We start from the raw sequence: 26,639 nt of genomic DNA on the forward strand, positions 1-26,639 counted from the left end.
CTGTTCCTGGGCTGACAGGCAACCGCTGTGACCCGGGATGGGATATTCTAGCGCCGGTGGGCACAAGATCTCGGTTCTGACAGCAACGAACGGCGCCTTTTTTTTTTTTTTCTGATCGCGGGACAATCCAAGGATGGGACTGTCGGGAGCGGGGTGTGGCTTTCGTTTGCAACTCGCTGATGAGGCAATAATACTCTAATCCCTAGGAACGTTTTAGGCGGACCCGAGGGATAGCCGTTTAGCGGACGACCCGTTTGTTCGTTGAAGGAACCTAGGAAGACGAGACTGATTACGGGCCAGTGATTGGCTCTGACACGGGGGGGTATGGTTTGATATTCAGTATTCAGTAAGAAATTATTATCAGACAACGAGAGACTTGCGGGATCGGGTGACAGAATGAGGTTTGCGGAGAGAAATTTGTTGGCCGGATCGAGTGCGATCAACCTTGGCTGGTCGGGCTAATGCACTGGCTCGGGCCTTGGTGGGGAGTCAATCCGGCCGCCACATAAGGGGGGTTGATCGTAGCTCCACGGCCGGGCCATGAGAGATGGAGGTTATTATTATTGGCGGCACGAGGGCATCCTGAGAAGGAGAGAGAGGATGGGGAGACAGAAGAGGGAGAGAAGGAGATAAAAGGAGTGGTATAGGCTGAGGACGGACGAGAGGAAAAAAGAGTTGTGACGATACTCTCGTTTCGGTATCAAAACGGTATTCGTCACTCGACAGCCGCGTTGTGCGCGCGGCTGAGCACCAGCGGTACGGTAACTGCCGAAACAGAGACCACAAGGATGTTACATTGGTACTGTACCTGCAGTTGTGAACAATGGCTTTGTAGTTAATAATAATATGTGGTCTCCTAGTCCGTTACGAGGGAATTGGTTAGATATCGATATTTAGTTCGCACAGGGTGAAAGAGCTGCTCAGTAAAAGGGCTGGTCGCGTATTTTCTATAGGTCTGTCAGCGGTGTCGCTTAGTATGGTTCATGCTCTGAATTTACCATCTACATGAGAAGTATAAACGACCACTGGCATCAGGGACAAGTTACAACACTCAGAATAATAATAGAGACCTCACTAATAATAATAATAACGATCTCTAAGAGCTATGCATGCATATCTCAACTCCCGGCATCGGGATCGGGATCGGGATCGGAATCAACACGGGGATCGGTCCGAGGGACAACTATCGTCTGAACGACATCCATCAAGACGGAGTATTAATTGGATACTGAGTCCTAGAGGTGGCTCCTGTTTGAGTGCTAACAAATTTTTGTTCAACGATCAGCAGGTGGAAAAGTATTGTTGGGCCGTATATCCGTACATCCAGTCAGCTATATAACTATGTTATAAGTGTTGAGTTTCTTCGATTCCATACATCCATCTTGTAAGTACTTGGAGACCAAGTACTACTCCTTTGACATTTCGCGCCTCTTTTTACTGTCGCCCTTGACATCATCTCATCCATCGGTATTCTGAATGAGCAATACCACCGTGATGAGCCAAGGTCGATCAGCAAGGACCAAAAACTTCGAGGTGGCCATAGTAGGCGGCGGTATCGCCGGCCTAACATTGGCCATCGCGCTCTACCATCGCAAAGTACCCATCACGATCTACGAACAGGCACCGCAGTTCGGTGAGATCGGCGCTGGCGTGTCCTTCAGTCCCAATGCCATCCAGGCTATGAAAGTATGCCACGAGGGCGTCTACCAAGCATTCGAGAACGTCTGCACCACAAACGAGTGGCCGTCAAAACGCAAAGTCTGGTTTGATTTCCTTGACGGCTATGGTGGCCCGAAGGACGAGAGCAAAACCCAGGAGTCTGCATTCACTATCCGCAGTGAACTCGGCCAGAATGGCGTGCATCGGGCACGATTCCTGGACCAGATCGTCAAGCTTGTCCCTCAGGACATCTGTCGGTTTGGCAAGAGGCTTGTGGATATTACCGAGAGGCCTAGTAGTAAGAGACTGGTTATGCATTTTGAGGATGGTACGACTGCTGAGGCGGATGCTGTGATCGGCTGCGATGGTATCAAATCTCGTGTACGGCAGATTATTGTCGGTGCTGACCATCTGTCCGCGCACCCGTCGTATACTCACAAATACGCGTATCGAGGATTAGCACCGATGAAGGATGCCATTGCTGCAATTGGAGAAGAACGGGCGATGAACTCTTGCCTGCATGTGAGTAATTAGCCTGGATGACCCCAATGGTTGGATTGGAGAATGAGTTACTGACGGCTACCCCTGTAGATGGGCCCCAACGCTCACATGCTGACATTTCCGGTTGACCACGGAAAGACACTCAACATGGTGGCATTCAAGACGAATTCGGAGCCATGGCCCGATGCTCAACGATTGACAAGGCCTGCCAAACGCGAGCGTGCACTAGAAGACTATGAAGGATTCGGACCGAATGTCATCAAATTGCTGAATCTGACCAAGCCAGATCTCGATGTGGTAAGTATCTGGTGATATCGTAGCCGGGATTCCTTGGCTGATGGTTTTACAGTGGGCTATCTTCGATCTGGGGGAGAATCCACCGCCGACCTACTCCAAAGGCCGCCTTTGCATAGTTGGAGACGCTGCACACGCCACTTCTCCCCACCATGGTGCTGGCGCCGGATTGTGCATCGAAGATAGCGCAGTGATGGCTGAGCTACTGGGAGATGAGCGCGTCAGCGAGCCTGGGCATCTTGAAGCAGTCTTTGCTACGTTCACTGCAGAGAGAAAAGAGAGAGGAGAATTCTTGGTGCAAAGTAGTCGCTTCATGGGAGACTGTTATGAATGGCGAGCTCCAGGGGTCGGCCGTGACTTTGCCAAGATCGAAGCCGAAATCAATAAGAGGAATGGAATACTTAGCAATGTTGATGTTGGAAAGATGTGTGAGCATGCGCGGTCGGAATTGGGAAAGAGATTGGACCGGAATCTGTCCCATATTTGAGTCGTTCAATTTGAGTAGTCCTTGGAGGCGTAGGGTACGTAAGGCTGTAATTATTATAGATATTCGGCGTACTGTACAGGTGTGCGTTCTTCCACAACCTTCCGAAGCTGAAATGGATTCCAATATCGGATACTAAATCGCGGTGTAGCTCAGTATAAGTGAATGCATCTTGTGCTCTTCAGCTAGGGAAGAAGAGATCCAAGTTCGTGATCTGCTGACCGAACCAGGCATCGGCAATGAACTCCGCGCCGTGCGGATTGAAGCTGGTTAGGTCGAATTGATCCGAGATATCAAAAGCTGGGGGTATCTGAGGTGACTGGATGCTATCGGCCATAGGTACTTCGGGACCACCATTGTGGGTTTTGATAGCAGCTTCTGGGGTTACTCCTGTGAAAATTCCTTATGAGTAGATGATTTACCATAACGAAAGAATACATGTTACCTTGAGTCTCCCTCCTGAATATACGTGACCTTAGAATCTGGAGGACATGGATAGCTTGGGTAGCAGAGTGGATCTGATCCTTGTAGTGCTCCAGTATGGACAGACAACGATTCCAACTCGCTTCGAATGAGTTATCACCAACGTCCATATCCACATATGGGCACTGCAGCCCAGCCAGGAGAATTGTGATTGAGGCAAATGTAACTGTCCCACTCAGCAAAGTCCTTGCAAACAACTATGACGGAGACTTACAATATACGGAATGCCAACCAGAACTTTTGTAAGCAGTATCAAGATGCTCATAAATGCTCTCGATGATTTGGTGAGCAGTTACAACACACAAATTGCAACAGCGTCCAATCAATTCTTCATCAAGGGATAGATGTCCCTTTGCTGGTAGCCGAGTCGAGAAAGAAGGATGTTCACGGCGTCTGGCAAGAAGTAGCAAAGGGCGCAGGGATAATACTCGCACATACAAAAATCTATTCGCCTGAGTAAAGTGGCCGCGACGTCTTCTTGGAATGGAAACGTACCTGCAGTAGAGTACTTGCTGCTGCAAATTTACGCTGCTGTTTTTATCAGAGATGGTTGGTCTCGTAATCTTTGTCGTCTTCAAATACTCCGGAATCGAGTCGAACAGATTATCAAGCCGTCGGTTGAAATCCAAAACCCGTGGTAACACTTCCTTGTTGCACGCTTCTGATCCAAGGTGTTTGGGATACCCATCCCCTCCATCATCAATGTAAAAGTAGCCAAGGATTTCAGCCAGTATTTCGAACAATGGACAGGACCACACGAACAGACCCATTCGAGATGGGACATGTGCTGGCTGGACCCCCTCTTCTCCATTATCAAGCAGATATTCGTCATCGATCAAAGATGGAATAGGTACGTTCCATGACTTCCCGATCATGGTCGGTCGGCCGAATGACATAGCAAGCAGTCTGCAACGGTATTAACATTTGATCCCGGTTGGCGTCAGGATCATCCCGTACCTATCCAAACAGACACACACATGCCAGACTCGTCGCCTCATCTCACGGGACAACTGGGTTTTACTGTCAACATCAAGGTGCAATCCCAAGCTCTGTGCAGCTCGTATGGCAAGGCCAATGACATTCCAACAACGAGTCGGATACCTAGATGACTGGAGGTAGATTCCCTGCAGAAGCAACAATTGTACCAGTGGTAAAGAGGTTGTGTCAAGTATTTCGACGACGAGAAGTTTCCTTGATTGTTGGTAAAATTCATCCGCAAGTGAAGACCTCCTCGCCAGGGGCACCAGCGAACTGTACTGGCATCCTAGTGCGAATACTAGATTCAAGGTAGTGGAGAAAATGGAGTCTTCTCCTACCGAATTCTCTTCCCTTGATTTGGAATGGTCATCAGGAGGCCACCACACAGATTCATACTGTGCTTCGAATGAGGGCTGGTGAAGAACTGGAAAAAGCGGGTGAACGAACTCGAAAAAGCATCGGACGAAATCATCTGCATTTTGGCGCTGAGGATAGATAGCTACAGTTTTGTCCTTCTCCCGGATTACCTCAGGATACGTGGTAAAGGACGGAGATCGAATATGAGATCGCCGTGATTCATCCGCGTAGGCTCCATCGTTTGACTCAGATCGTGTGGGTTGACTATGAACGCCTGGAGCAACATGTCGTAACAATGCGATTGTCGACGATCCCCCGTACAATGCATCAGTATCTTCGCCCAATGGGACAGTGGCCAAGGCATCTCTAGTTTGAACATCCTGTTTACCATTTGAAAGAGTGGGAAAGGCTGGCTGAGGTACTATTTCTGGTATCGCTTGGCTCTCGTTGAAGACTCGACGCTCATTGCGTCTAGATGATGCCAGATATTCGCTATCTTCGGTTTGAGATCACATTTGTTAGTGAAGTACAACATATATCTCGTGTATACTTCGCGGGTGAAGCCCTCACTTACGTGCGTTGTCCAGCCGATTGTTACTTTCTCTCTGCTGCAGCTGCTCCGCTGGTTCCGGGCTGGAGACCCTTGATCATACAATTGAGTAATTTTACAGTGACATTTAAGAAGTTATGACTGCACGATTACCTTCTTGTCAGGGAGGCAGGACGCTTATAGACGCATGTCACCGGTCCGCGGCGCTTTCTGCAACGCGTGCAGATAGGACGTTTCCCATCACACCTCGTTTTATCTTCCCGACAGTTGGTGCAAGCGAGTCGAATCTTTGAGCGCTTTTCTCTGCCTAAAGGAGGCATGGCGTTCGATCTCGCCTGAGTCTCTTATTATCGTTGCGTGTCCATTATTGGGTAACAGTGATTGTCATTTGATGGATTGAATCTACGGATGCATACAGTAAGTTCCTCCCCGAGTCCCCGCGAAGCCGAGAAAGCGGGACCGAGTCGCTAGTCTAGCGCCTTAAATTGAACTACCTAGGTATGTAGTTAACTTTCTCACCTACAGTATCAATTATTGACTCAAAGGACCTTGAAGCTGTTCTGTAATATGATTGTATTGGTCAGAATCTTGTCGCATATAGTTACCATGTATATGCGAGTGCCGTACCTTGGTGTTTTACCTCATTAGGAAAATAGGGTTTAGGGCACTGCCAGAAGCGGGTCCATCGATGGCCAGACTGAGAGCTTCTCCTTGATCTTCGAACCAAGCTCTGCTTCTTGCCACTCTTTGCGAGATACTCTTTTTTTAAGATATCTCCCCTCTTAACTATATCATTTATATTCAGGACTAGATGGATTATTGAAATCTCTTATCATTCGCCCCCCCACGCTGCGGACGAAGTCCTTTCGTTTACTCCGTACTTTCGCCTCTCGGAGGAGGAAGTACGTATAGCATTTAACTCCATTTAATACCATCGAGTGCAGTCCGCATTGAATTATCCCATGATGCTTCCTGGATCTCTACCGTCTCGATCAATAGTCGATGACAGCGAGGATGTCCCCGTTAACAGGGTACTATCCTTCAATGGGCGACTGAACAAGTACTTCCACCGGGTTACCAAGAACGAGAGCATTCAGAAGACAACAACAACATCGACCGAGGCCAAGAGCTTAGGCGACGAGAGTAATACTTCCTCTTCGTCGGAATCGCTAAAGCGGAAACTCGAACATGAGGATATCCCCAGCTGGCAAGAAGGACGGACTACTCGTTCTCGACCAACAATGTCAAGAGCGTCAGCTACGATAACAACCGCATCGCGCCTAACACGTTCGCGATCCCAGACATTAGCTAACTCTCCCTCATCCCCATCCTCCTCCTCTTCCTCCAGATCATCGAAGACGACAACAAAGAAGAAACGCCCCGCCCGCTCTCCCCTCACGACATCTACAATCTCCCCGCCCTCCCTCCTCCGCGACACCATCCCACCGAACCTAATCCTCCTTCTCGTGGGTGTCAACCCAGGCCTAATGACCGGTACAACCGGCTTCGCCTACGCACACCCCTCAAACCTCTTCTGGAAACTGCTCCACTCCTCCGGTATAACCACGATCCGCCACCCTCCCAGCGACACATACCGTCTCCCGGAACTATACGAGATCGGAAACACGAATATCGTCGAGCGCCCGACGCGGGACGCGAGCATGCTTACGAAAGCTGAGATGGATGCAGGCGTGCCTGTTCTCGAAGCGAAAGTAGCTGCTCAGCGGCCCGAGGCTGTGTGTTTGGTCGGGAAGAGTATCTGGGAGGCGGTGTGGAGGGTGCGTAAAGGACGGGGGATTAAGAAGGAGGAGTTTAAATATGGCTGGCAGAATGAGAGTGAGAATATGGGCCGTGTTCGCGCCGGGGATGGTGTCGAAGGGTGGGATGGGGCACCGGTGTTTGTGGCCACGACCACCAGCGGGCTGGCGGCGGGTATGACACTGGCAGAAAAGCAGGCTGTCTGGAATGAGTTGGGAAGATGGGTCGTTAAGAGGAGGCAGGAGAGGAAAGCTGCTGCTTCGAGCGAGCTTGACAAGGCACTGGACTCTACAGTGGAAGTCACTGAGTGTTCTCCATCTAACGTAACAACAGACAACGTAGCGAATCCTACGTGTCATAAAGTCACCGGGGAACTAACATCTGACACCACTATTCTCACAGAGAGTGCAGGAACAGGCGTCTCAAATACTAACGAAGCTTGACCTCGGTTCGACCGTTCCGCATAATATCACGCTAGAACCCTAGAATCATGATATCTAACGATTATAGACAAACATCACAAGATTTGCTAATTTAGAAAAAAAAAGCCCAGGCTTTAGATATTCATCTCTTGATTTTCTCATTAGGCGATCATTGATAGTAGATATCCTATGATCATTATCTGATATAGTAATAAAAAGGATGCTAATCCGGCATCCACATGCTCCCCGAAAACGCGCTCCATAAGAAACAACATGACCGTTCGTAAGAAAAATACACATGTCATGATAACGATTCCGAGGATCGACCTGTTGAATGAGATACCCCGCTCAATGAATAGTTCCTTTCATGTTCCCCCCAAGTCCTTGAAAACGACAAGGACCCAAGGAAACAGGAAAAGGACAGGATCAAAGATACAGCCAGAGAGTCGTAGGAATATGGCGAGATTTTGTTGATATGAAGGAAGACTTAAGGGACTCGTCGAGCTATCTTCGTTCTCATCTGCCAGATCTCTGACCGTGTCTTTGTCTCAACCAGAAGACCAGCTAGATGAGAGAGAGACCGATCACAGCGAGATCTGCGATATTCGAGACGCACGGGCTGGTCGTCAAGCCAGGCACGACCCTGAATCTAGGTCCATGGCAGACTTAATGAGGCACGGTGGGACCATCAGAGGGGTTCTTGTCACCCTGGCGTTCGCGGCCCTGTGAATTGAACATTAGCATCTGCTAACACGGCAATGCACAGGAATACGAGTCAATACTTACCACTGTCTGCTGGAGCTCACCCTTCTCCAGGATCTGCTTGACGACGTCATCCTCATTGGAGGTACCGAACTCGCTCTCCAAGGAACCCTTGCTAGCAGTGTCAAGAACACCCTGAGCGCCGTGACTGTTTGGTATTAGTTAGGTCTTCTGTTCCACATAACAAAACTGCAGGGAGAAAAGGTAGCATCGTCACATACCGGTGCGTCACGAAGATCTTCCAGCCGTTGAGCACCTGAGCCAGAGGGATAGTGCGGTCCTTGCGCCAGTTGTTCAAAGCCTGAGCGTCATCGACGAAGATGACAAAGTCGTCGACCTTGCCCTTGTAGAAGACGCGGGACTGCTGCTCATTTGCGCGAGGCATTGTGGCTGATGTGGATAACTCTTGCTTGCTGGAAAATAGATGTGAAGCCTAAGCTCTGGATTTCGAGTGCAGCTACTATCTAGAGGTAGCAACGGATACGTGAAGTATAAGCGTAAGGTGACGTTGAAGATGGGAAGAACAGAAATGACAAGCTCAGTTCAGTTCAGTTCGGTTCAATTGAATAGTCTGGATAGAGTCGAAAAGAACAGACAGCGAGAACCAGCCTTATGTAGGCGAGCTCTCATGACGAGTTCGGCCAACCTGCTCAGCGGGCATCGACGTCATCGGCTCTCCGCCCCGCCTTGCTTTGCGGATCAACAGGGGAGGACATCGCGCGACCAGTTCAGGGAAGAAGGAAAAAAAGGAAAAGAAAAAGAACCAAAGATAAGTTACAGACTACTGAAAAAGTGCATTATTCTCTGCGAATAGAGCCACATCTACCATCCGTCATTCGTCATTCCACCATACCTACGGAGCATGGTCAAGTATATACTACTTACTGGACTGCCCCTCCTCCCGGAGCGGACATTTTATCCCTCTCCGCACCGTCATGATCTGATCCATTACGTGTGAATGCCAAGTCCAACCTCAACTCCTCCTCCACTGCAGCTCCACTGCATTTCGAATGCACCAGAACAGGCCTTTGAACAAAGCCACACAATTGCCAAAATCAGTTGGTATACGGAGTACAGCTCACCCGTAGAAAGCTATCCGCAAGTCGTCACGTGTCCATTGGACAATTGGACACGTTCCATCTATTCCTTCGCTCCGCGGCCCCGACTAGGAGAGAGCGCGTTGAGGAAAGGAGACGACAGATTCCATCGTCTCTTTGGTGAGTACTTGAATTCGCCATTGGACTTCCCACTTGAGCTGCGTGACGGAATATCGGTAGGAGCCGCAGCTCTCTTCCGCAGCCCTGTGAATCTGATAGTGGAGGATCGACCCAGGTTCCCGGAGGCGTCAGCTGAGTTGTGAGAGTGTCCTTCGTTGGTAGATAGAGCTTCGATCACCGTTAGGATCTCCTCTGGATCCTTCTCAGTCCATTCGCCCTCGTCTTTGATGTCGACGACTGCGTCGGCCGATCGGTTAGTGACCGTGGTCAGAGAGCTGGAACGACGACTGAGGGGCATGTGAAAGCTCAGCCGTCTCATCAGAGATCCAGGAGATGCCAACAGTAGATAGTCAGCTCGCTTGAGGATCATCCCAGGGAATGGAAGAACGTCACGTGTATACAGATCTGAAATGAAGCGTTCCAACCGGACTCGATCGCGCCTACGTGGATTGAGCATCGTTGCGGAACGTATCGTTAGCGAGGTCAGCGATCGTCCAAGCTCAGCAGGGTAGACGGGGTTGCTGTCATCAAGCTGGGAGGGAAAGTTGGTTTTCTTGATGATCACATGTTTCTGCTTAGGTCGAAGGCTCGTCAACGACTGTGCTGAAGATCGGCGAGTAAGAAGAGCCAAATGATCACCCCCCAGATACAATGGCTTCAAGGCGAGAGACATCATGGAGTACTTCCTTGGTTCCAAGTATTCAGATGGTAAGTTTGTGGGTAATACAGTGGACGCCTTCAGAAGCTCCATCTTCCAATGCGTCTCCTCTTCAGCACTAGATGCACTCAAGATGAGTTCGAAGCTGGTGCTCTGGTATTTGAAGACCACCTTCCAAGAAAAGCCGCAAGTATGACAGTGAAGTCCTGACAGATATAAGCACCATGAAAAGAGAGTAAAACTAGGGCTGCTTTACCTATACCGTTGGTCAACACATCGATCCTCATATCCAAAACGTAGATAGAAGCGACCAGCTGTAACTTGCGCGAACCATCGGAGTGCCTGCAGAGGACTATGTATCCGTGGAATAGTACACAGACCATATAATCTCCCATGATGCCTTCGGTGGACTCGTATGCGACATAAAGGACGCCACAAAGGATCAACGGGCCCAATTGGCGGTACACGTCCTGGAGGACACACTCGAAGACATTGTCAACCGATGATCCTCATCCCCATAGGCTTCTGGAGAACTTACATTGTCCGGAAATTCAAGTTTCTCTTGCAAGCTAACGGTCTTCTGAATGCGGTCCTGAGCTAGAGGGTTACCGGTGGCGTCGTTTATACACGCTACTTTCATGCGTATCTGCTCCAAGATCTGGCTGATCTCCTCATGAGCCTCGGGGCAGTCTCCGGTAGGTGTATTTTTCAGAAGATCCGAGAGCAGGAGAGGGTATTTGCAGACGCGCTGAATAGGCTGCGAAGAACACGTTAATTGAGACCTGAGAAACGAAGTAGTGACCAGACCTTTATCAGTAAATCATTTAATGTCATGGCTTTACACTCTTCTGGTTTTTGGCCATCCTTGGAAGCAACTGCCTTACAGAGTGCTTCTATGCCTCGATCATAGATGCTCCAGGAAGGATGTGACCGGCGGATAATAGCCAGATCTTCAGTGAGCAATCCGTAATTACCGCAGAAGTCTTCGTAGGAAGGGAAGCCGAGAGACTGGAGTGAAGACATTAGTAAGTCCATCCACCATTCTGCGGGCATCGGTAGATTTACAAGTCTGTCAAGCTCGCGAGCCACGATACGTGCTTCAAAGGGATCCGCTGCTACTGCCTTGATCCTGATATCAACAGTAGCCTTCAGATTGCGTGTCCGCAGAGATCTATTGTGCGGCCGTCGAAAGTGCCCTAGATCCATACTACTCCACTTCTCATGCAAGGTACGAACTGGCAATTTGGAGATCTCGCCGTCCACGGGCTCTTCTGATTTAGGTGATATAATACGAAGTTGCTCTAAGAAGATCTCGTGGATTCTTCGAATCTTCTGCAGAGTATGGCAGATTGTCGGTCTTGCTGGAAGGAACGACGATAGGATCTACCAGCAGTATACAGATTAGCACAAGGAAGCCAAGGGGCTCGGAGTCAGCGTACATCTGTAAGAGACTTAAGACCGGTCACATATTCTGACTCCGTGGAGAGGATCTCGTGTAGGATCTGGCGTCTTTTGATCCCTCGAGTCCAGGCTGCATCGTCAATAGATGTATTACTCGGAGCCAACCTCAAACTGTCGATCGACGTCCGAGCCTCAGAGTTCGACCTGGGGCTCGCAGGATGTCCACTCTGGTTGGTGCTGCTTTGGGTTGTTGCCCTTGATCTTGTAATGAGGCTTTGGGTAGTAATGCTCATGCTAGCCGTCTTTACTGTTTCCAAAACGGATGAGTGGCCCGATAGCTGTTCCCACCGCTGATCCTGAGTATCCGGAATGTTTGAGAACTCTGCCAAGGTGGCATCACTGTCGCGCCGTTGTGGTTCTTCTGTCCAACCTTCGACGTGCTTCAGGGGAGTTCGCGCGGCAGTCTGCCTCTTGAGCCGGAAGCTGTCAACCCATTTCTTGAAAGGATGGCTATTGAATTTAGAAGTACTAGTAGTCTCTGGTTTGGAATCATCTGGGTTGGAGGGGCCCTCATGGATAGTGGAGGATTTTGGAGTCAGGAATGGCGATTTCATGTCCTCTGTGGGCTCCATTGTGAACGGGGGATTGGCGTGATGAATGGAGAGACATCTCGGAGACGAGAGGATAAACAATCCCACAACAAAACGATATATGATATGTGCCTAAGTCAGAGATGAGCATATTAAGGAAACGACAGCAGACGGTGCAGTCCAGCATGAGGAAGTCACAACGGGCGTAAGAATCGTATAGCCATGACAGGGAAACAAAGAATAAGCCAAGAACAGCACATTTTCTATCGAAGACACTGGTAGACATAATAATCTGACCAAATGTCCTTTTTACACACACCAAAATCATTCTGGAACGGAGCAGGACATCCCATCGCATTTTCTATAGACCATTGTATTACAGTAGCATCACAGTGAGAACCATACAGCTACGTCATGGCTCCGAGTATGCACAAATCATCATATTAAAGACGAAAAAATGAAAGCAAGGAAGCGAGCACCCATAACTATTCTGGATCTCTCTCTGATTAATAGCAACAACCAGCAGAATAGTAGAGCAGTAGATACTTGGGGAAGAAAAGCCCTGTGACGCTAGATACTGCGCCAAGCGTATACTTACTTACTGCTGTATCGATCTAGCCTGCATCTCCCCAGATTTGACAGACCCACCAAACCCGTTTCGGTTTCGCCAACCATCAAACCCAACGATTATATCTGATATCCTCTACGATGTTCTCATAATCTTACACACTTCCACCCTGATATGGGACTCCCGATGGACGGTAATATCCATGCACCTACGGTACCCTCCGGCCCCACCACCGGAGGGGTTGCCGCTCGAGACCTCTCTAAGCTCTCGATGATGGAACTGATGGCGGAGAAGGAGCGCTTGGAAGCTGAGCTTTCAGCTCTCAGCAGCGTGTTGACTTCGGTGAGTGATGAGACATGATATCTCAGATATAGGTTTATGCGTGGTTTGCTGACAGCATGGGTCGTAGCATGGAGTGAACATGAATACAGGCTTGACAACCTTCGACGGTTACCCACGCGACGATATCGATATCGCCCAAAGTACGTCTCTCAGGCCATGATCGAATGGACCGAACTTACAGAATCTTTACAGTTCGAACTACACGAGCCCGCATAATCCACCTTCGGAACGATCACAAGGATGTCATGAATCGTCTGGAGAAAGGCCTCCACGAGCACTTTGCCAACCTTCAACAGGCACAAACACAGGCGGCTGCTGGGGTGACAGATGCGTCCAGTTCTGCATCTCAGGTAGCACTGGCCGACGCGACGTCGACTTCCCCGGCAGGGATCGTGGAGACTCCATTTGCAAAGGTCAACAGTGTTGTCAGTGGCAGCCCGGCTGAACAGGCAGGCCTTAAGGCCGGTGATACGATTCGAAATTTTGGAGGAGCCAACTGGATGAACCATGAACGACTCTCCAAGGTCGCGCAGATTGTCCAGCAACACGAAGGGGTAAGTTTCTAGCTCCGTTCTCTCCGACTGTACCCTGTCTACGGATATTGACTAGTCATCCAGATCCCCTTAGTTGTAAAAGCTGTCCGGAAGGCTGAGAGTGGTTCTGGGACTACGGAGCTGACCTTGCGATTGACTCCACGGCGTGACTGGGGTGGTCGCGGCCTGTTAGGTTGCCACTTGGTTCCTCTGTAGATTTGGTTGCTCCTCACTGCTTGATTCGCACGAATATCCCCCGCGACGCGCAGATACCCTCCTCAGCGTAGGCTCGGTCTTTGCAAGGCATTCTGTTACGAGAGACATGATCATGATGGAGTCTAGGTCACCGAGTGTTACTGGTTCCTCCGGGTTTAGGAGTCAAGAGGATACCTATAGATAGGCCTTTGTATGGCAATCGAAGACTGTACCAGTAATATTGAATTACGTGACGATCATGCTCTGGCAGTAATACATTGAGTCACCCCAACAAAATAATAATCTGCTATGGTATGCGCGTGAAGCTGGTTTGTTTGCAGGGAGTGTACCATAGATAACTGGCGGCCCATAGCGCGCTGTAGAACATTTTCCACGGAGTTCGCTGAGCAGGGATCCGGAGGGGCAAGCCGTGGGCGGTCACGTGACCTGGAGGCTCCTCGTTTGTTGTCACCGACTTGCTCAAAAATTCCATCACCAGCCCAACATCGCCAGGCACTCCCCCTTGCACTCAGGATACCCTGACAGCACCCTTTTCCATACCATCACTTCGTCCTCATCTGCGCGACTTCTGCGCTGGTGTCTTGCTCATTGCGCTTAACGATTAATATATTTTCTTTTTGTCACGTCACGAAATCACCATGGCTCAAGCCCCACCAACTTTCAAGCTCGTCCTCGTCGGTGACGGTGGTACCGGAAAGGCAAGTCAAACCGCTCTCTGGATGTCGCATGTTTCGCCTGAAGGTTCTGGGTCGGGGTATCAAGCGATGGATTGAACGATCCGACCCTGAACAGTCGCTCTCTGACCTCAGAATCCGCCGACTACTTGATCGACCCCTCCCTTCCCGCTTGGATCGCGTGCTGACCGACTGTCCATCGATACAGACCACCTTCGTCAAGCGCCACTTGACTGGAGAGTTTGAGAAGAAGTACATCGCTACTCTCGGTGTTGAGGTTCACCCTCTCGCTTTCACCACCGTACGATCCCCTCCCCGCTTGACGACCCCGCTTGGGGTGCCCCTCCATCTGGAGGACATATCGACTAACTCGGCTATAGAACCTGGGTCCGATCCAGTTCGACGTCTGGGACACTGCTGGTCAGGAGAAGTTCGGTGGTCTGCGCGATGGATACTACATCAACGGCCAGTGTGGTATCATCATGTTCGATGTTACCTCCCGTATCACCTACAAGAACGTTCCCAACTGGCACCGTAAGTTTTTTTCTCGGCTCTCCGTCCGACGGGGTGTAATCAGGAGTCTTTTTTTGGATGGAAAGGGCTGACATGCGGGAATAGGTGACCTTGTCCGTGTCTGCGAGAACATCCCCATTGTCCTGTGCGGTAACAAGGTGGACGTCAAGGAGCGTAAGGTGAAGGCCAAGACCATCACTTTCCACCGCAAGAAGAACCTCCAGTACTACGATATCTCCGCCAAGTCCAACTACAACTTCGAGAAGCCCTTCCTGTGGCTCGCCCGAAAGCTGGTCGGCAACCAGAGTCTTGTAGGTGTTTCCTGTTGCTCAACTGTGTCGATAGCGATCACTGATAACGAAATCCTAGGACTTCGTCGCCGCTCCCGCTCTCGCTCCTCCCGAGGTCCAGGTCAACCCCGAGCTCCTCGCTCAGTACCAGAAGGAGATGGAGGAGGCCCAGAACCAGCCTCTTCCCGACGAGGAAGACGCCGACCTGTGAACGCTTCGCTCACAGGAATGTGGAGAGCAGAAAGCGCCTGGATTTGGGCTGCAGCCTAGCCCCACGGACAGCCCCATTCAGCGTCTTTCTCTAGCTCTGCGGAACGGACACGAAAGCAGGATACGATACGATGATACGCGATCCGGTGTGAGGAAATCATCCAAGGGGGGTCTTCTTAAATCTATCATAGGAGGAACCAAACGGTCGGACATGAATGCATTTTCGATTTTTAACTACTAGTAGTCTAGACTTTTTATCCTCTTCTCCCATCTTGACACGAGAACAAAAATTAAAATTGCAAAAAATTCCCTCACGGTGAATATTACGAAAAAAAAAAAAAGCTTTTTATCTCTCTTCATAGTTATTCTCCCGTTTTATCTACATTCCTGTCTTGATCACCAACAGTAATCATTCACTAGTATGTATTTACAAGGTAGATTGTAGTTAAGTAGTGACTAGATTGTAGACCAAAAGTATAGAACTTCCACTATGGAAACAGATAAGCCTTCCGTGGAATAACTCATGGTAAAGGGAAGAATTATCGTAGAGTGGGGTGAGATATAGTAATAAATCATGAGTTGCTTGCATATAACTTGATTACTGGGTCGTTGCTCTATCGCTCGTGAAGGCCTACAGATGGACACCGTGCATAGGGCTCGTCCACGATCGAAGATGAATGACAATTTCGATTAATCACTATGAAAGGTAAAGTAGATGCAAAAGGTCATAAAAAAGCCTTGTACTCTTGTACACGACCGTTAGATTGGCAGCCGCCCCCATCGAGAGCTGAGATAAGCCTACTTTCGGAACCGTTGAGTTGGCTCGAAGGATCTCGGTTGAGACAATAGAGTAGAGCGTGAAAGTTAAAGAGGAGATAAAGAAGATATGCCGCGAATGGGAGAGAAAGAAAAAAAAAACGAGGAATGCATTCAAACACCGCCACTCCGACCAAACACCAGTTACAGTCATGAAATACCATATGGCAAAGGATACCACCGACGCTATGCAAGTTGCTTCGAAAATAGGAAAAAGTCCATCAGAACTGGGTATCGTGATATGACAGCGTCTCTTTCGACGCTGGAAATTAGACACAATGAATCCGCTGATCACCAGAACAGGATGCGAGTACGCAACGCCATCACTATGAAAGACAGCTCACGAATCGGAGATATCGTAATCGTCGTCATCCTCACTGGCTTCTTGGCCCCTCTGATTGACGACTATACGTTTGCCTAGACGATGTGGCGGCACTCCATCTCGAGAAGCTCCAAAGTCGAGAACCTGATTCAGGGTGTCAGCAATTTGGTCAAAGCAATAATTCATCCCTCCCGGTTGCACATACCTCGATGTAAGTCAGGTGATCCCGTTGAACGGCAGCAACGCATCTGCGGTCGTTGAACCTGACCTGCCACACACCGCTAAGTTCGGTAAGGAGATCCTTCACACATTCTCCAGTACGCACGTTCCACATCTTCAACGTTCGATCTGATCCAGAGATGACCTTCTGGCCGTCATGCTGGAAGCACGTGATCGCACCGGTGTGGGCGCTCAACGTACTCTTGCACTGGCCATTTTCAGGATCCCAGATCCGCAATGTTGAATCCGCGGCTGCTGAGACGAGACGGTCGCATTTCAAGTCAAGGAGTCCCACGAGAGAAGTATGGCCCTCGAGGTTGTACAAGAGAGAGCCGGTCTCAAGAGACCAAACCTTGACCATATTATCCATTGATCCGCTGATGCAACGGTTCCTTTCGTGGTCAAGAACCACACTGTACACTTTCAAAGTATGGCCCTGGAGCCTGTGGAGCGTCTCTCCAGTGGATATTTTCCACACTCTGACCGTACAGTCATAGCTTCCACTAACCAGAGTGTCGCCATGAGCTGCGATCGCGCGGACCGAGTGCTGATGTCCTGTAAGTACACGGACAAAATATGGGCAATCAGCATCGTCTGCATGAGGACCGGCCTGAAAATACTGCGGGTCGCCAGGCTGCGGAAGTTTCCAGACGCGCAAATTGGAGTCACGAGAACCAGTAATGATCAATGGTTCCTTTGGCATCATCTCAGGCGAGCCATCGGCACGTTTGCCTACTTCCGCTGGCAGAAGGATCTGCAAACAACGTACCGTGGAAGTATGTCCTTGGAAGATCTGCGTGCACTTGGCCTTCTCGATATCCCACACCCGTACAGACCTGTCGGTAGAGCCAGAGACCAGTGTGTTACCAAGATACTCCAGCGCCCATACACCACCCTCGTGACCTTCGAGTGTGGCTCGAAGGGCACCGGTCTTAGTGTCGTATACGTTAATGTTGGTGTCATCGCTGCCGGTCAAGATCTTATCGGTATCGAACTGCAGACAGGTGACCACATGGCGATCATGAGCACGGAAAGCAATATGCTTCGGTTTAATATCGGGTCGCATCCAGCTCTTGTGGATGGAGTGATGTCGTTGGTAGAGCGACTTGTAAAGATGGAGACTCCTGAGGGATGGCAACCCAACGTCAGGATATGGCACTGCGGCAGCCGCAGCATTAGCTGCTGCGTATGGACCCTCGGTAGCAGCAACATCCCTCCAGCAGTCCATGGTCTCTGCACTCTCACCCTCGGAAGTAGAAATCTTTCTCTTTGCTGATTTGCGACTTCCACCTCGAGCCGCAGCCTTTCGCTTAGGACGTCGAAGGGACGAGGAGGGGCCTAACAGCTGTCTGTCATTGGGTCCACCTATTATCGACATGGCAGACACAGAAGCTGCATCGGAACCTGCTCTTGAGACTGCAGTCGAACTCAGGTCCTTCTCCCAGTCATCAACACCATTGGGAAACTGCCAGCCCCAGCCCTCTCTGATAGCCCGCTGCAGTTCTCCCTCAGGAAGGACAAAACCGTCTCTGTCGAACAACTCTTTCCAGGTTTTCTCGTCAGAGTTGATGATGTGTCGCCATTTCTTCGATACTTGTGCCGCTCGACACATAGTCTGAACATCGAAATATTTGACAATGTTCAAGCTAAGTTCAGGCGGTAGAAGAGCCAAGAAATCACACTTAAGAGCCGGGTTTACGACATCAGCAACGAAGTGTAGCGTTGGCTTGGGACACCGTCTCAAGAACTGGTACATCAGGTAAGTTTTCAACTCATCTGGCACCGAGTCGAAAAAGTTCAGCATAACGGGGATATCCATCAAGGAACCAGTAGACCTTGGGCCATCCACAGCTGCAAACGAGTTCTCAGCCACGGCACTCTGAGAAACTACTGCATCGATGTCCCGCACGCCCAGTGACTTGGACGCGGCGGGAATATGGTTCTCGAAACTCGAGTCGGTATCTGTCCCCTGATCTTCCGTTGAATCGAAGAATGAGTCTGCATTTTGTGCGTTCATTGCCGTCACAGGAGAGAGGCTCGGACTCGGTAAGCACATATCCTGCGCGACGGCACTATCAATGGCTGTCAGACGCGAGGTGGAGACAGAAGGACCTTCTTGTGAGACATCCGCAGATGTCTCGACAACCTCATGTTGCACGAGATCAGGACCACCAATGTCATTTTCTACATTATGGCCAGCTTCAGCAACCTGGAGGCTCTGCTCTCCGGAGCCTGTACGGGTTTCGGTTATTTCTTCGTCGGGGCCCGAGATCTCCGTACGGAAGTTCTCCTTTCCCTTTCCAGAAGGATGAGTCGAATTCGGAGTGGGCTTGGCTCTGTGTTGCTCTGTCTCTGTGGATAGCGGGGAGCGTAAGAGACTTTCCTTCCGATGGAAGCTACCACCACGAATCCTTCGTCGAGATAGAGAACCTTCGCTGATGATTTGGCTATGTTCTGTTTCTGGCGTAGCCAAACCAACTGTTGCAGGACGCGAATGGATGGCGCTCCTGTGTCGGGAACCCCCCCGATACGCGTAAGAACCAGGCCCGACTAAGGCAGGCGTACCGTGCGCAGTATAGGCAGCGTCTGACATGGATACCGGAGATACAGGACGGCGTCTGGAGCTGGAGCAATTGCGGGATGACTGACGGGAGAGCCTAGGGGGCGCAGATCGTCGGGGCAGGGTCGTTTCATGGGATGGGTTGTATGTGGTTACTGACTTCAGGGTACCATTCGATTCCTTCAATGCGTCATGCTGTCCCTTCAGCTGTAGTAGCAGTAGTCAGTCAGTATCATCGTGGCGTGGTCAGAAACCAACGGCAGGTCGGTGAAACGTACCTCCTCCAGGGTGCCGAGAGTGTCTTCCGGCTCCTTGAATATAACCGACCTTCCCGCCATCTCAAATTTAATGTTTCTCAGAGACGATGGAGTCGGGGTTGAGGCCAACGGGTATAGCTTAGGGTCAAGGTCCCTGGTAGCTCGGGGTGGTTTCATCACCAGTGGAGGGAAGTTGGTGGTGGTGGTCGTCGTGGTAGTCACCACGGTGGTACGCGTTGCGGGTGCAAAGGAGAACTGGCCTAGCGAGGTGCCCGAAACCACATTTCTCAAGTCCGTCGTCGGTGGTTGACGCCTGTGCGGTTGAGCAAAGCCGTTATTCACGGATGGGTAAGGTGCTGGTTCAGGCGTGCGGGAGGGGAATGGCGACGCGTCTCTGGCCCCCGAGCGTGAGGCCGTCTCTTCCATATCGATAGGGATCGAGGATTCCAAGGCCATCTCCTCCCAGTAGGCCAGATGGGTCTGCTTGTTCTGCTGTTGGAGAAAGCCAACGTGTCGTGAACGCCGTAAGCGGGCGGTTGCACCTATATCGGATGCTGGCGAAAAACGGTCCGTATACGCAGGCTACACCTGCAGAAACCTCACACTGCCCGCTACCACTGTTGCAAGCAGTCGATTAAAGCATGATGCTCTGCATGATACTGCCAATACAGACCAGCGGAGGAAGAAAGAACAGAACAGAACAGGACAGAGAGTGGATGAAGTCGGCTGAAGAGTGGGAAGTTTGGGCGGCGGGAGCGAGAAGGGAGGCAGAGCAGTCCATTATTAGCAGGTGGTTGGTTGTGCCTCCCTCGTCAGCGTCGGGCGGTAAGCAAGGTCTGGATCTGCCCCCACACCGGCACAAAGACAGAGAAACACGACAGATAATAGTACTATTTAATGAACACGAACAATACGGTACTTGGGATCGATTGGGTAGAAATCGTGGATCGATCTACAGTGGGAAATGCCAAAGCAAAGAGTAATGAGCAGAAGAGGAAATGGTTATTGTTCTTCTTCTTCTTCTTTTTCTTTTCTTTTTGCCTCTCGTCCTCAGCTGCAGGGACTCGCAGGTTTCCATCGCGGGAGGAGGCTCAGTTGCCCGCAGTTCCGCGACGGCCTTTCTTTCTTATCCAGCACTAAGTAAGAGACTCTTAGCTTCACGATGTAACTAACTTAAACCCCAGAGAGTAGGTATTTATTTCCTTTCCAGTTTCCACAGACTCAAATCCGTCGTCTAAGTATTATTATTATTATTATTATTATCACTATCATTATCATTAGCACAAATTCCTCTCCCTCGCAAAGGCCCCTTCCGTCAACCTTTTCGGGGACCACCACGTGATGTGGTGGCAACGTATGTTTTAACGTCGAGTATTATTATTAGATAGAGCAAATGAGCAAAACACTTTGCGATAGATGCAGATAATAATAATTAGACAGCATAGAGATAATAATGCCCAAACGGAGCAAATACTCAACACCTGCAGCTGTGAGGGTTGAGCTCTAATGCATGATCTTGTCACGCAGAGACCACATGAACACGACGAGATCATCCATCATGTACTACGCCCGTCCTGCTTCTTGCTTGCTATTTGACAGCACACTTTATTTTCCGGATCTGTAGCCGGTAAGGGGCGATTACGATTACCAGTACACGAGTAAAACAGCTGTGTGCTCCCCCTTCTGTGATCAATAACTAGGAAGATGTAATATCTGTCAAGATGGGGTTCTCCACCTCGATCTCTGATTCTGTCATTTATTATTATCACGTAGATGACTCGGATATGGATTATTATTAGAGCAGAGCCCGTCAGCCCTGGTGGAACTTGACGCTCCATCATCGAGTCCAGAGTCCAGACCCACTTGAAAAAAAAGTACCGTACGGGATTCCTGACCCCCACTCCGGATCGAGCATTTAAGGTGGAAAAGTGGCTGAGCCTAAGGCTGCTAGTAGGAACCACAATGGGTTACCACTCTCAAAAGACAGACGCGACGGTGAGTTAACTACCTAGGTAGGTATCTATATCATTTCGTTTAAGAGTATTATTTATGGATTTTTGGTTTCTTATGAAAGTCTTGTAGAAAGATCTCAGTTGGATCTATAATGTTCTACTTTACAGTACGATCGTCCCTTCCACCTATCAGAAACAAATATATATCTGTGGCTTTTGAATTAAGTACTCGCTGCAACCAGTGCCACATGATCTTTACTGAGAGTCTGAGACAATCTTTCCAAGAAAACCATTCTTAATAGCGAACTCTTCACTGTGGTTTTCTCTTTGGCAACTCTGAACATCTATCATAAGATCATAACTGAATAGTCAACTTAGTTTAACTAATAGTTGGATTCGGACGTTGACTAATCATATGATTGTGCTCTGGACCTGCCGATATTAACTTAACATGGTGCGATGGAGAGACTCTACTACACCAGACGTGAGGATCAGGTGGTTCCAGGAGGCAAAGTATCTCTGGCTGAACTAACATATGCAGGCTGTTTTCGACATCGATTGACTGCTATGACCGAGATAGATTAGTGGATATTATCCTCGATTCCTGAACGAAGAGTACTTACTAACTACCGGTATTTTAAAGAATGGACCCATGCCTTTGTAAGATATACAAAGACGAATTACTGCAACAACGACGAAAAAATTAGATATTGAAAGACGATATCAAGATTTCCTTGCAAACACATTTTTAAATCGACTCTCCACCTTCGCTCCCTATGCCAAGTTCGAGAAGGAAGTGTACTTTTCTTTTTGAAAAGGAACCACTGTATATATGCCTACTGCTAATCTTTTATTTATATCGTTGAATGCCATACAAGAACCAATTTATGTCTCTGACGTAGTCAACAGATAAGGCCTGGTCTCCGTTTGTCCAAGCGTGCTGTCGCTCCTGACAAGATGCGGATGGCCGTTTGCTTCAGATCCGAAACATGTACTACCTTTAGAGCGCGAACAACGGATGCTACAATAAGCTGCTAAAGGAGAAAGCATTGTTATGATACAGTGAATCGTGCATATTCACTACCTGTAGTCTATTGAGCCTGGGCTATTGAATACGCCGATTGACTGAAAGACGTTGCAACGCGGAAAAGGAAGGCGCGTGGGTGGGTAGGGCAGCGACTTCCCCAGGAGAAGGGAAAGGACTCTCCCACCACTTCCCATCACTTCCCACCCTTCCTGAACCTGCAAAAACACGCAGACGAAATTCAAATTTATCCATAAGATCTCCCCAAGGCTCGTTTTATCATCTACATTTCCACCCATCGCTCCTGAGAGCGCTACCGGTCAATTCAGTCACTTGACAAAGAAAGCAGCCGTCTCCTTCAATTCCATTCAGGACCGCGCCCGAGATCTTTCCTCCAAGGACGTTTTGAGTAACAGTACTTAGGCGATTTTTGATAGGAAGCAGTACGGAATGGTTCGCATCAAGTATGTTGAGCCTCGCAAGGCTCAGATGCAGGCTGCTACTCCGCGTATCCTGGGCGCCAACCCCCCGAAGTCGGCACAAAAAGAGCAACAGGATCGAAAACAAATCATCGAGAGGCCATTGGTTTCAAGACAGTCACAGGCTGTTAGACAGCAACAGAGCCAGGAAATGGTGCAGATTATGTTACATGTATCGGTCAGTATGCACTACCCCATATTTGTTTGTTGAATGGGACTAACACGTCTATCCTGCAGTTCGGAACATTGTTTTATCTCCGGTCAGTCGACATAGACGTAAACCATATGAAATTCAAGACAACCTGACTCTTCACAGTGAATTCTTGCCACTTCAATGTTTCGAGGACAGAGACTTACGGCTGGCCCATAAAGAGAATAGTCTGTCATACCGCCAATTTGTCAACGGAAAAGCGTCGCTGGCGGAATACAACGAGCAGAAAAGACGAGACTTCGGACAGGGAAAGCGTGGTCAACCGCTGAAGATTCTTGTCCGCAATCGCGACGCAAAAGCTGATGAACTTCTTGACCTCCTAGTAAGAATAACTCTCAATACCTCACAGTCGGAAGCGGCTATTGATAAAAACAGGAGGGAGGCATATTCGACGCGCTTGAGAAAAATTTCCTGGAAGCCATCCAACTGACAGTGATTGTCGACGAGGCTTACCCGGAAAACGTGCTCGAGAGTTACACGTTCACCTTCAAGTATACCGGCGCCAACGGAGCTGTGGATAGACGTTTAGCAAGCGTCTCTCTGGCGTCAACTGACTGTGTAGCTGATATGAAGACTACTCAGGCTGCTAGATTGGGCCTGGAGATGATTATACGTCGCCTGATTACTCTCAGTACTTTCCTTCCGGTTCTTCCCAGTACTATTGTCCTTCTCTATCTCCTATATTACAGTGACTAACGCATTTTTCAGACAAGCGGAGCCTGGGAATCCACCTCTTTTACACCGAAGATTGCCCCAGAGACTATGAGCCTTCCGGGTTCACTACCGCAGCCGATGAAAGAATTTGCTTCCCGTGTAACGAGGATTGGCAGAAGCAAACTCAGTCTTGCGGTGCTATGGACAGTGGCCATCATACGTGGGTACATCTCAACATCGGTCTGAAAACTACTGACACATCTCAGCGTCGGACTCAAAGTCACTTCATTGAAATGGATGGGCCCGGAGCAGGACGGCTCGGAGAACGTCGCTCAAGTTCCTTCGGATCTCCAATATACGGATAGTATATCACGTACAGAGGAGATTGGGATTTCCCCTAACGATGCAATGCAAATTGTAACAGAAAAAAGTATGTGTGACTATGGGCTCAGCACAAATGCCGGACACAAAGACTCACCGCGGTTCGCTCGAGTAGACAGCTCCCAGGAATCAACCCAAGCACGCCATGACGCAGAAGAGAAACAGAGACTGCAGAAGATGATGCCGGTTGGTTGAGCCACAAGATATCCTACTTGGTGAGGAGATGGAATAACTCACGAAAATTCGTAGATGGCCTCGTCCACTCCTGATGGTGAACTGGTTCCTACCCAGCAGCTAAATTATGCTAGCAACTTCAGTCTGTGGGATGACGACTCGCCTAACGTGCATGAGCACCTTCAGCTTTCAGAGACGAAAGCATCTCAAATCCGGCAGCGCATAAGTTCATTGACACCTGATAACCGTACAAGCAACACAGCTAAGGTGATAAGATGCCAGTGCAGCTGGAACGGAGAAGAACCAGACATGGTACGCGTATGTTTTCTCATGCAGCTGTCTCAAGCTAATTGTGCAAAAAGATCAAGTGTTCGTTCTGCCATACTTATCAACACGCTCTCTGTTATGGTTTCGCAAACCCCACGGACTCCCGACTTCCGGAAATTCATGCTTGTTATAGATGCCTCCTAGAGCCTAGTGAACCATCCTTGCTTCGGGAGCTGAATACGCTTGTTCTCCTCAGGAGAGCATTGAAGATCATTATGGAAGATGGCTACCCTCATAGGATATCAGCTTTCTCACAGAAACTCCGTAAGCTTCCCGAAGACCGTTTCTGCTATGTGTTACTTGATTCCTAAGAGAAGATAGACTGCAATGGACAGACTGTGGTCCAGGTGGAAAACTTTCTAAGAAAGCAGGGGTTCATCCGGCCTACTCCAGGAAATAAAAGCAAAGGATTCCTGACAACGGGTCTACCAAAGTACACAATCCCACAGTCACCGGAGAGCAAACAAAGGATGCGCAGGGAAATATTCAACCCAGTGGCAAAGATTGAACATTATGTGAGTACAAAGCCACGTCTCCAAGAATTTTTTACTCAACGTATCGTCAGTATATCTGCAATCCCACGAAGAATACTGTTTCTACAAAAGACTCGGCACTTTCATTCCAACGTTCTCACAAAGCAGATGAACTCCAATCCCGGTCGCTTCCTCCTCATCTCCAAGATAATGGAAGCAAAGAGTACCAGAGCTCTGATGATGAATTGACAGACATGGTTGATAGGAGTCAGAGTCCAAAGAGGAAACTGTCGGCGAGAGACGCCAGTGATCTCTGCGACCAGTATTCCAGCAGCCAAATGTCTGTACCGGCCTCAATGCCAACTCAGGCCAACGTAGACGGCAACACAATGAGAAAACAAGACCTGGAGACATTTTCCACTCTCGGCGCTCTAAAGAGACGTTCAATTGACAGCTCCGCGGTAGAAGCAAACATCGACCGGCCAGAGAAAAGGCGCAAAATGAGTGCTGCGGCGAAGCACGTCGACGTTGGAGTGATATCTACAGACGAAGACAGTTCCTAAGCCATGCCTCGATGAAATACTAGTAGTTCACTCCATACCATGATCTAACAGCAAACTGGTTCTGTCATCAGTTATCGCAGTGTAAGTTTCTTTTGTCCCTTCCGTGAAAAAGGGGAGCTAGAGTCCCGTCGTTGTCAATCGAGGCGTCTCTGATACCATTTGCAGGAGCCTCCTATCTGGCCCCTCTCCATGAAGACTCCAAAAATCTGCAATTTATTCAAGCAATGACTGAAGTGTGGAAAGGATATGGTACCACAATTATTTGTAATAAGCAACATATTTAGTTAAACCACGATCCGATTATCCTGACTTCTTCCTGTAATTGCTCGACGTAGTGGCCAGAGCTCCATCTTATACTCTTGGTATACTATTGTGCAGATCTTCTCCACTTGGGGCAAAACTAAGCTGAACCTGTCATTGTGACGCTCAAGCTGCCTCACAGACTATTGTTTTTTAATCATTTTCTTTGCAGCCACAGGCGCTTAAGTATGATAGCTTGTGTATAAGCTTCTACTACGCCCTGAAGTTTAACCATTTTATCGGGGAGTGGATCATCACGAAGATCCCGGACCCTGAGATCCCCAGCTCGCGTGGCAAGGGTCATGAGATCGCTTTCGAACGTCGTCCCATCTTCTGCCCGGATGGCGTTACCCAATAATAGATGGACCCCGATGTCCTGGTTATCTAATTTTCCATACGCCAAGTGGACCAAGCTGCCTTCCCTATTATTATGAATATGAGGTACAGTACAATAATAGGGGCCTTCG

The 26,639-nt window shown here is 49.2% G+C and overlaps 9 protein-coding genes across 9 annotated transcripts; 5 read left to right on the forward strand and 4 right to left on the reverse strand.

Moving 5' to 3' along the window:
- Positions 1-1,494: 1,494 nt before the first annotated feature.
- On the forward strand, positions 1,495-2,941 carry C8Q69DRAFT_486723 (salicylate hydroxylase; the record flags this gene model as incomplete). The annotated part of the gene is made up of 3 exons (XM_028631931.1): positions 1,495-2,181; positions 2,251-2,457; positions 2,510-2,941. 3 exons carry the CDS (start codon positions 1,495-1,497, stop codon positions 2,939-2,941), a joined length of 1,326 nt encoding a protein of 441 aa, XP_028485490.1.
- An 89-nt stretch (positions 2,942-3,030) lies between these two features.
- Positions 3,031-5,708, reverse strand: C8Q69DRAFT_269525 (fungal-specific transcription factor domain-containing protein). Its single transcript, XM_028626776.1, has 7 exons — positions 5,460-5,708; positions 5,331-5,398; positions 4,379-5,252; positions 3,917-4,327; positions 3,636-3,865; positions 3,384-3,587; positions 3,031-3,328 (listed from the first exon to the last, which is right to left on the reverse strand). Exons 1-7 carry the CDS (start codon positions 5,624-5,626, stop codon positions 3,120-3,122), a joined length of 2,163 nt encoding a protein of 720 aa, XP_028485491.1. The 5' UTR covers positions 5,627-5,708; the 3' UTR covers positions 3,031-3,119.
- Positions 5,709-6,032: 324 nt separating this feature from the next.
- Positions 6,033-7,534, forward strand: C8Q69DRAFT_269612 (uracil-DNA glycosylase-like protein). The gene has a single exon (XM_028626779.1). The coding sequence runs from the start codon at positions 6,269-6,271 to the stop codon at positions 7,505-7,507; it is 1,239 nt and encodes a 412-aa protein (XP_028485492.1). The 5' UTR covers positions 6,033-6,268; the 3' UTR covers positions 7,508-7,534.
- A 430-nt stretch (positions 7,535-7,964) lies between these two features.
- On the reverse strand, positions 7,965-9,015 carry C8Q69DRAFT_269712 (ribosome maturation protein). The gene is made up of 3 exons (XM_028626780.1): positions 8,470-9,015; positions 8,273-8,396; positions 7,965-8,209 (listed from the first exon to the last, which is right to left on the reverse strand). The coding sequence occupies exons 1-3, from the start codon at positions 8,631-8,633 to the stop codon at positions 8,153-8,155; spliced, it is 345 nt and encodes a 114-aa protein (XP_028485493.1). The 5' UTR covers positions 8,634-9,015; the 3' UTR covers positions 7,965-8,152.
- A 373-nt stretch (positions 9,016-9,388) lies between these two features.
- C8Q69DRAFT_402472 (hypothetical protein) lies at positions 9,389-12,138 on the reverse strand (the record flags this gene model as incomplete). Its single annotated transcript, XM_028627963.1, has 6 exons — positions 9,389-10,329; positions 10,380-10,605; positions 10,662-10,880; positions 10,931-11,131; positions 11,189-11,506; positions 11,563-12,138. 6 exons carry the CDS (start codon positions 12,136-12,138, stop codon positions 9,389-9,391), a joined length of 2,481 nt encoding a protein of 826 aa, XP_028485494.1.
- Positions 12,139-12,506: 368 nt separating this feature from the next.
- C8Q69DRAFT_269579 (putative 26S proteasome non-ATPase regulatory subunit 9) lies at positions 12,507-14,217 on the forward strand. The gene is made up of 4 exons (XM_028626777.1): positions 12,507-13,024; positions 13,092-13,164; positions 13,217-13,578; positions 13,642-14,217. Exons 1-4 carry the CDS (start codon positions 12,857-12,859, stop codon positions 13,771-13,773), a joined length of 735 nt encoding a protein of 244 aa, XP_028485495.1. The 5' UTR covers positions 12,507-12,856; the 3' UTR covers positions 13,774-14,217.
- Positions 14,218-14,411: 194 nt separating this feature from the next.
- Positions 14,412-15,461, forward strand: C8Q69DRAFT_486726 (putative GTP-binding nuclear protein Ran; the record flags this gene model as incomplete). The annotated part of the gene is made up of 5 exons (XM_028631932.1): positions 14,412-14,471; positions 14,656-14,748; positions 14,828-14,981; positions 15,066-15,271; positions 15,330-15,461. The coding sequence occupies 5 exons, from the start codon at positions 14,412-14,414 to the stop codon at positions 15,459-15,461; spliced, it is 645 nt and encodes a 214-aa protein (XP_028485496.1).
- Positions 15,462-16,523: 1,062 nt separating this feature from the next.
- On the reverse strand, positions 16,524-20,179 carry C8Q69DRAFT_269604 (cell division control protein Cdc4). Its single transcript, XM_028626778.1, has 3 exons — positions 19,656-20,179; positions 16,804-19,584; positions 16,524-16,742 (listed from the first exon to the last, which is right to left on the reverse strand). Exons 1-3 carry the CDS (start codon positions 20,088-20,090, stop codon positions 16,617-16,619), a joined length of 3,342 nt encoding a protein of 1,113 aa, XP_028485497.1. The 5' UTR covers positions 20,091-20,179; the 3' UTR covers positions 16,524-16,616.
- A 2,585-nt stretch (positions 20,180-22,764) lies between these two features.
- C8Q69DRAFT_269733 (meiosis specific protein) lies at positions 22,765-26,360 on the forward strand. Its single transcript, XM_028626781.1, has 12 exons — positions 22,765-23,267; positions 23,327-23,349; positions 23,406-23,622; positions 23,676-23,955; positions 24,009-24,174; positions 24,221-24,384; positions 24,451-24,521; positions 24,585-24,821; positions 24,872-25,100; positions 25,158-25,351; positions 25,402-25,953; positions 26,038-26,360. The coding sequence occupies exons 1-11, from the start codon at positions 23,061-23,063 to the stop codon at positions 25,870-25,872; spliced, it is 2,259 nt and encodes a 752-aa protein (XP_028485498.1). The 5' UTR covers positions 22,765-23,060; the 3' UTR covers positions 25,873-25,953; positions 26,038-26,360.
- Positions 26,361-26,639: the final 279 nt, after the last annotated feature.

This window comes from Paecilomyces variotii (assembly GCF_004022145.1).
Source record: "Paecilomyces variotii strain CBS 101075 chromosome Unknown C8Q69scaffold_5, whole genome shotgun sequence".
NCBI classification, from domain to species: domain Eukaryota; kingdom Fungi; phylum Ascomycota; class Eurotiomycetes; order Eurotiales; family Thermoascaceae; genus Paecilomyces; species Paecilomyces variotii.

Bases quoted from the DNA above. Each gene is read 5' to 3' on its own strand.
- C8Q69DRAFT_269604 (XM_028626778.1), bottom strand. From the start codon at position 20,090: ATGGCCTTGGAATCCTCGATCCCTATCGATATGGAAGAGACGGCCTCA. The intron at 19,585-19,655 runs GTACGTTTCACC...CTGCTACTACAG, and splicing joins CTCTCGGCACCCTGGAGGAG to CTGAAGGGACAGCATGACGC. The intron at 16,743-16,803 runs GTATGTGCAACC...ACCCTGAATCAG, and splicing joins ATCACCTGACTTACATCGAG to GTTCTCGACTTTGGAGCTTC.
- C8Q69DRAFT_269733 (XM_028626781.1), top strand. From the start codon at position 23,061: ATGGTTCGCATCAAGTATGTTGAGCCTCGCAAGGCTCAGATGCAGGCT. The intron at 24,522-24,584 runs GTTGGTTGAGCC...GAAAATTCGTAG, and splicing joins GACTGCAGAAGATGATGCCG to ATGGCCTCGTCCACTCCTGA. The intron at 25,101-25,157 runs GTAAGCTTCCCG...AAGAGAAGATAG, and splicing joins AGCTTTCTCACAGAAACTCC to ACTGCAATGGACAGACTGTG.
- C8Q69DRAFT_269579 (XM_028626777.1), top strand. From the start codon at position 12,857: ATGGGACTCCCGATGGACGGTAATATCCATGCACCTACGGTACCCTCC. The intron at 13,025-13,091 runs GTGAGTGATGAG...CATGGGTCGTAG, and splicing joins TCAGCAGCGTGTTGACTTCG to CATGGAGTGAACATGAATAC. The intron at 13,165-13,216 runs GTACGTCTCTCA...GAATCTTTACAG, and splicing joins CGATATCGATATCGCCCAAA to TTCGAACTACACGAGCCCGC.
- C8Q69DRAFT_269612 (XM_028626779.1), top strand. From the start codon at position 6,269: ATGATGCTTCCTGGATCTCTACCGTCTCGATCAATAGTCGATGACAGC.
- C8Q69DRAFT_269712 (XM_028626780.1), bottom strand. From the start codon at position 8,633: ATGCCTCGCGCAAATGAGCAGCAGTCCCGCGTCTTCTACAAGGGCAAG. The intron at 8,397-8,469 runs GTATGTGACGAT...AATACCAAACAG, and splicing joins AAGATCTTCGTGACGCACCG to TCACGGCGCTCAGGGTGTTC. The intron at 8,210-8,272 runs GTAAGTATTGAC...TTCAATTCACAG, and splicing joins GTGAGCTCCAGCAGACAGTG to GGCCGCGAACGCCAGGGTGA.
- C8Q69DRAFT_269525 (XM_028626776.1), bottom strand. From the start codon at position 5,626: ATGCCTCCTTTAGGCAGAGAAAAGCGCTCAAAGATTCGACTCGCTTGC. The intron at 5,399-5,459 runs GTAATCGTGCAG...TGTATGATCAAG, and splicing joins CCTGCCTCCCTGACAAGAAG to GGTCTCCAGCCCGGAACCAG. The intron at 3,866-3,916 runs GTACGTTTCCAT...TCAGGCGAATAG, and splicing joins CAGCAAGTACTCTACTGCAG to ATTTTTGTATGTGCGAGTAT.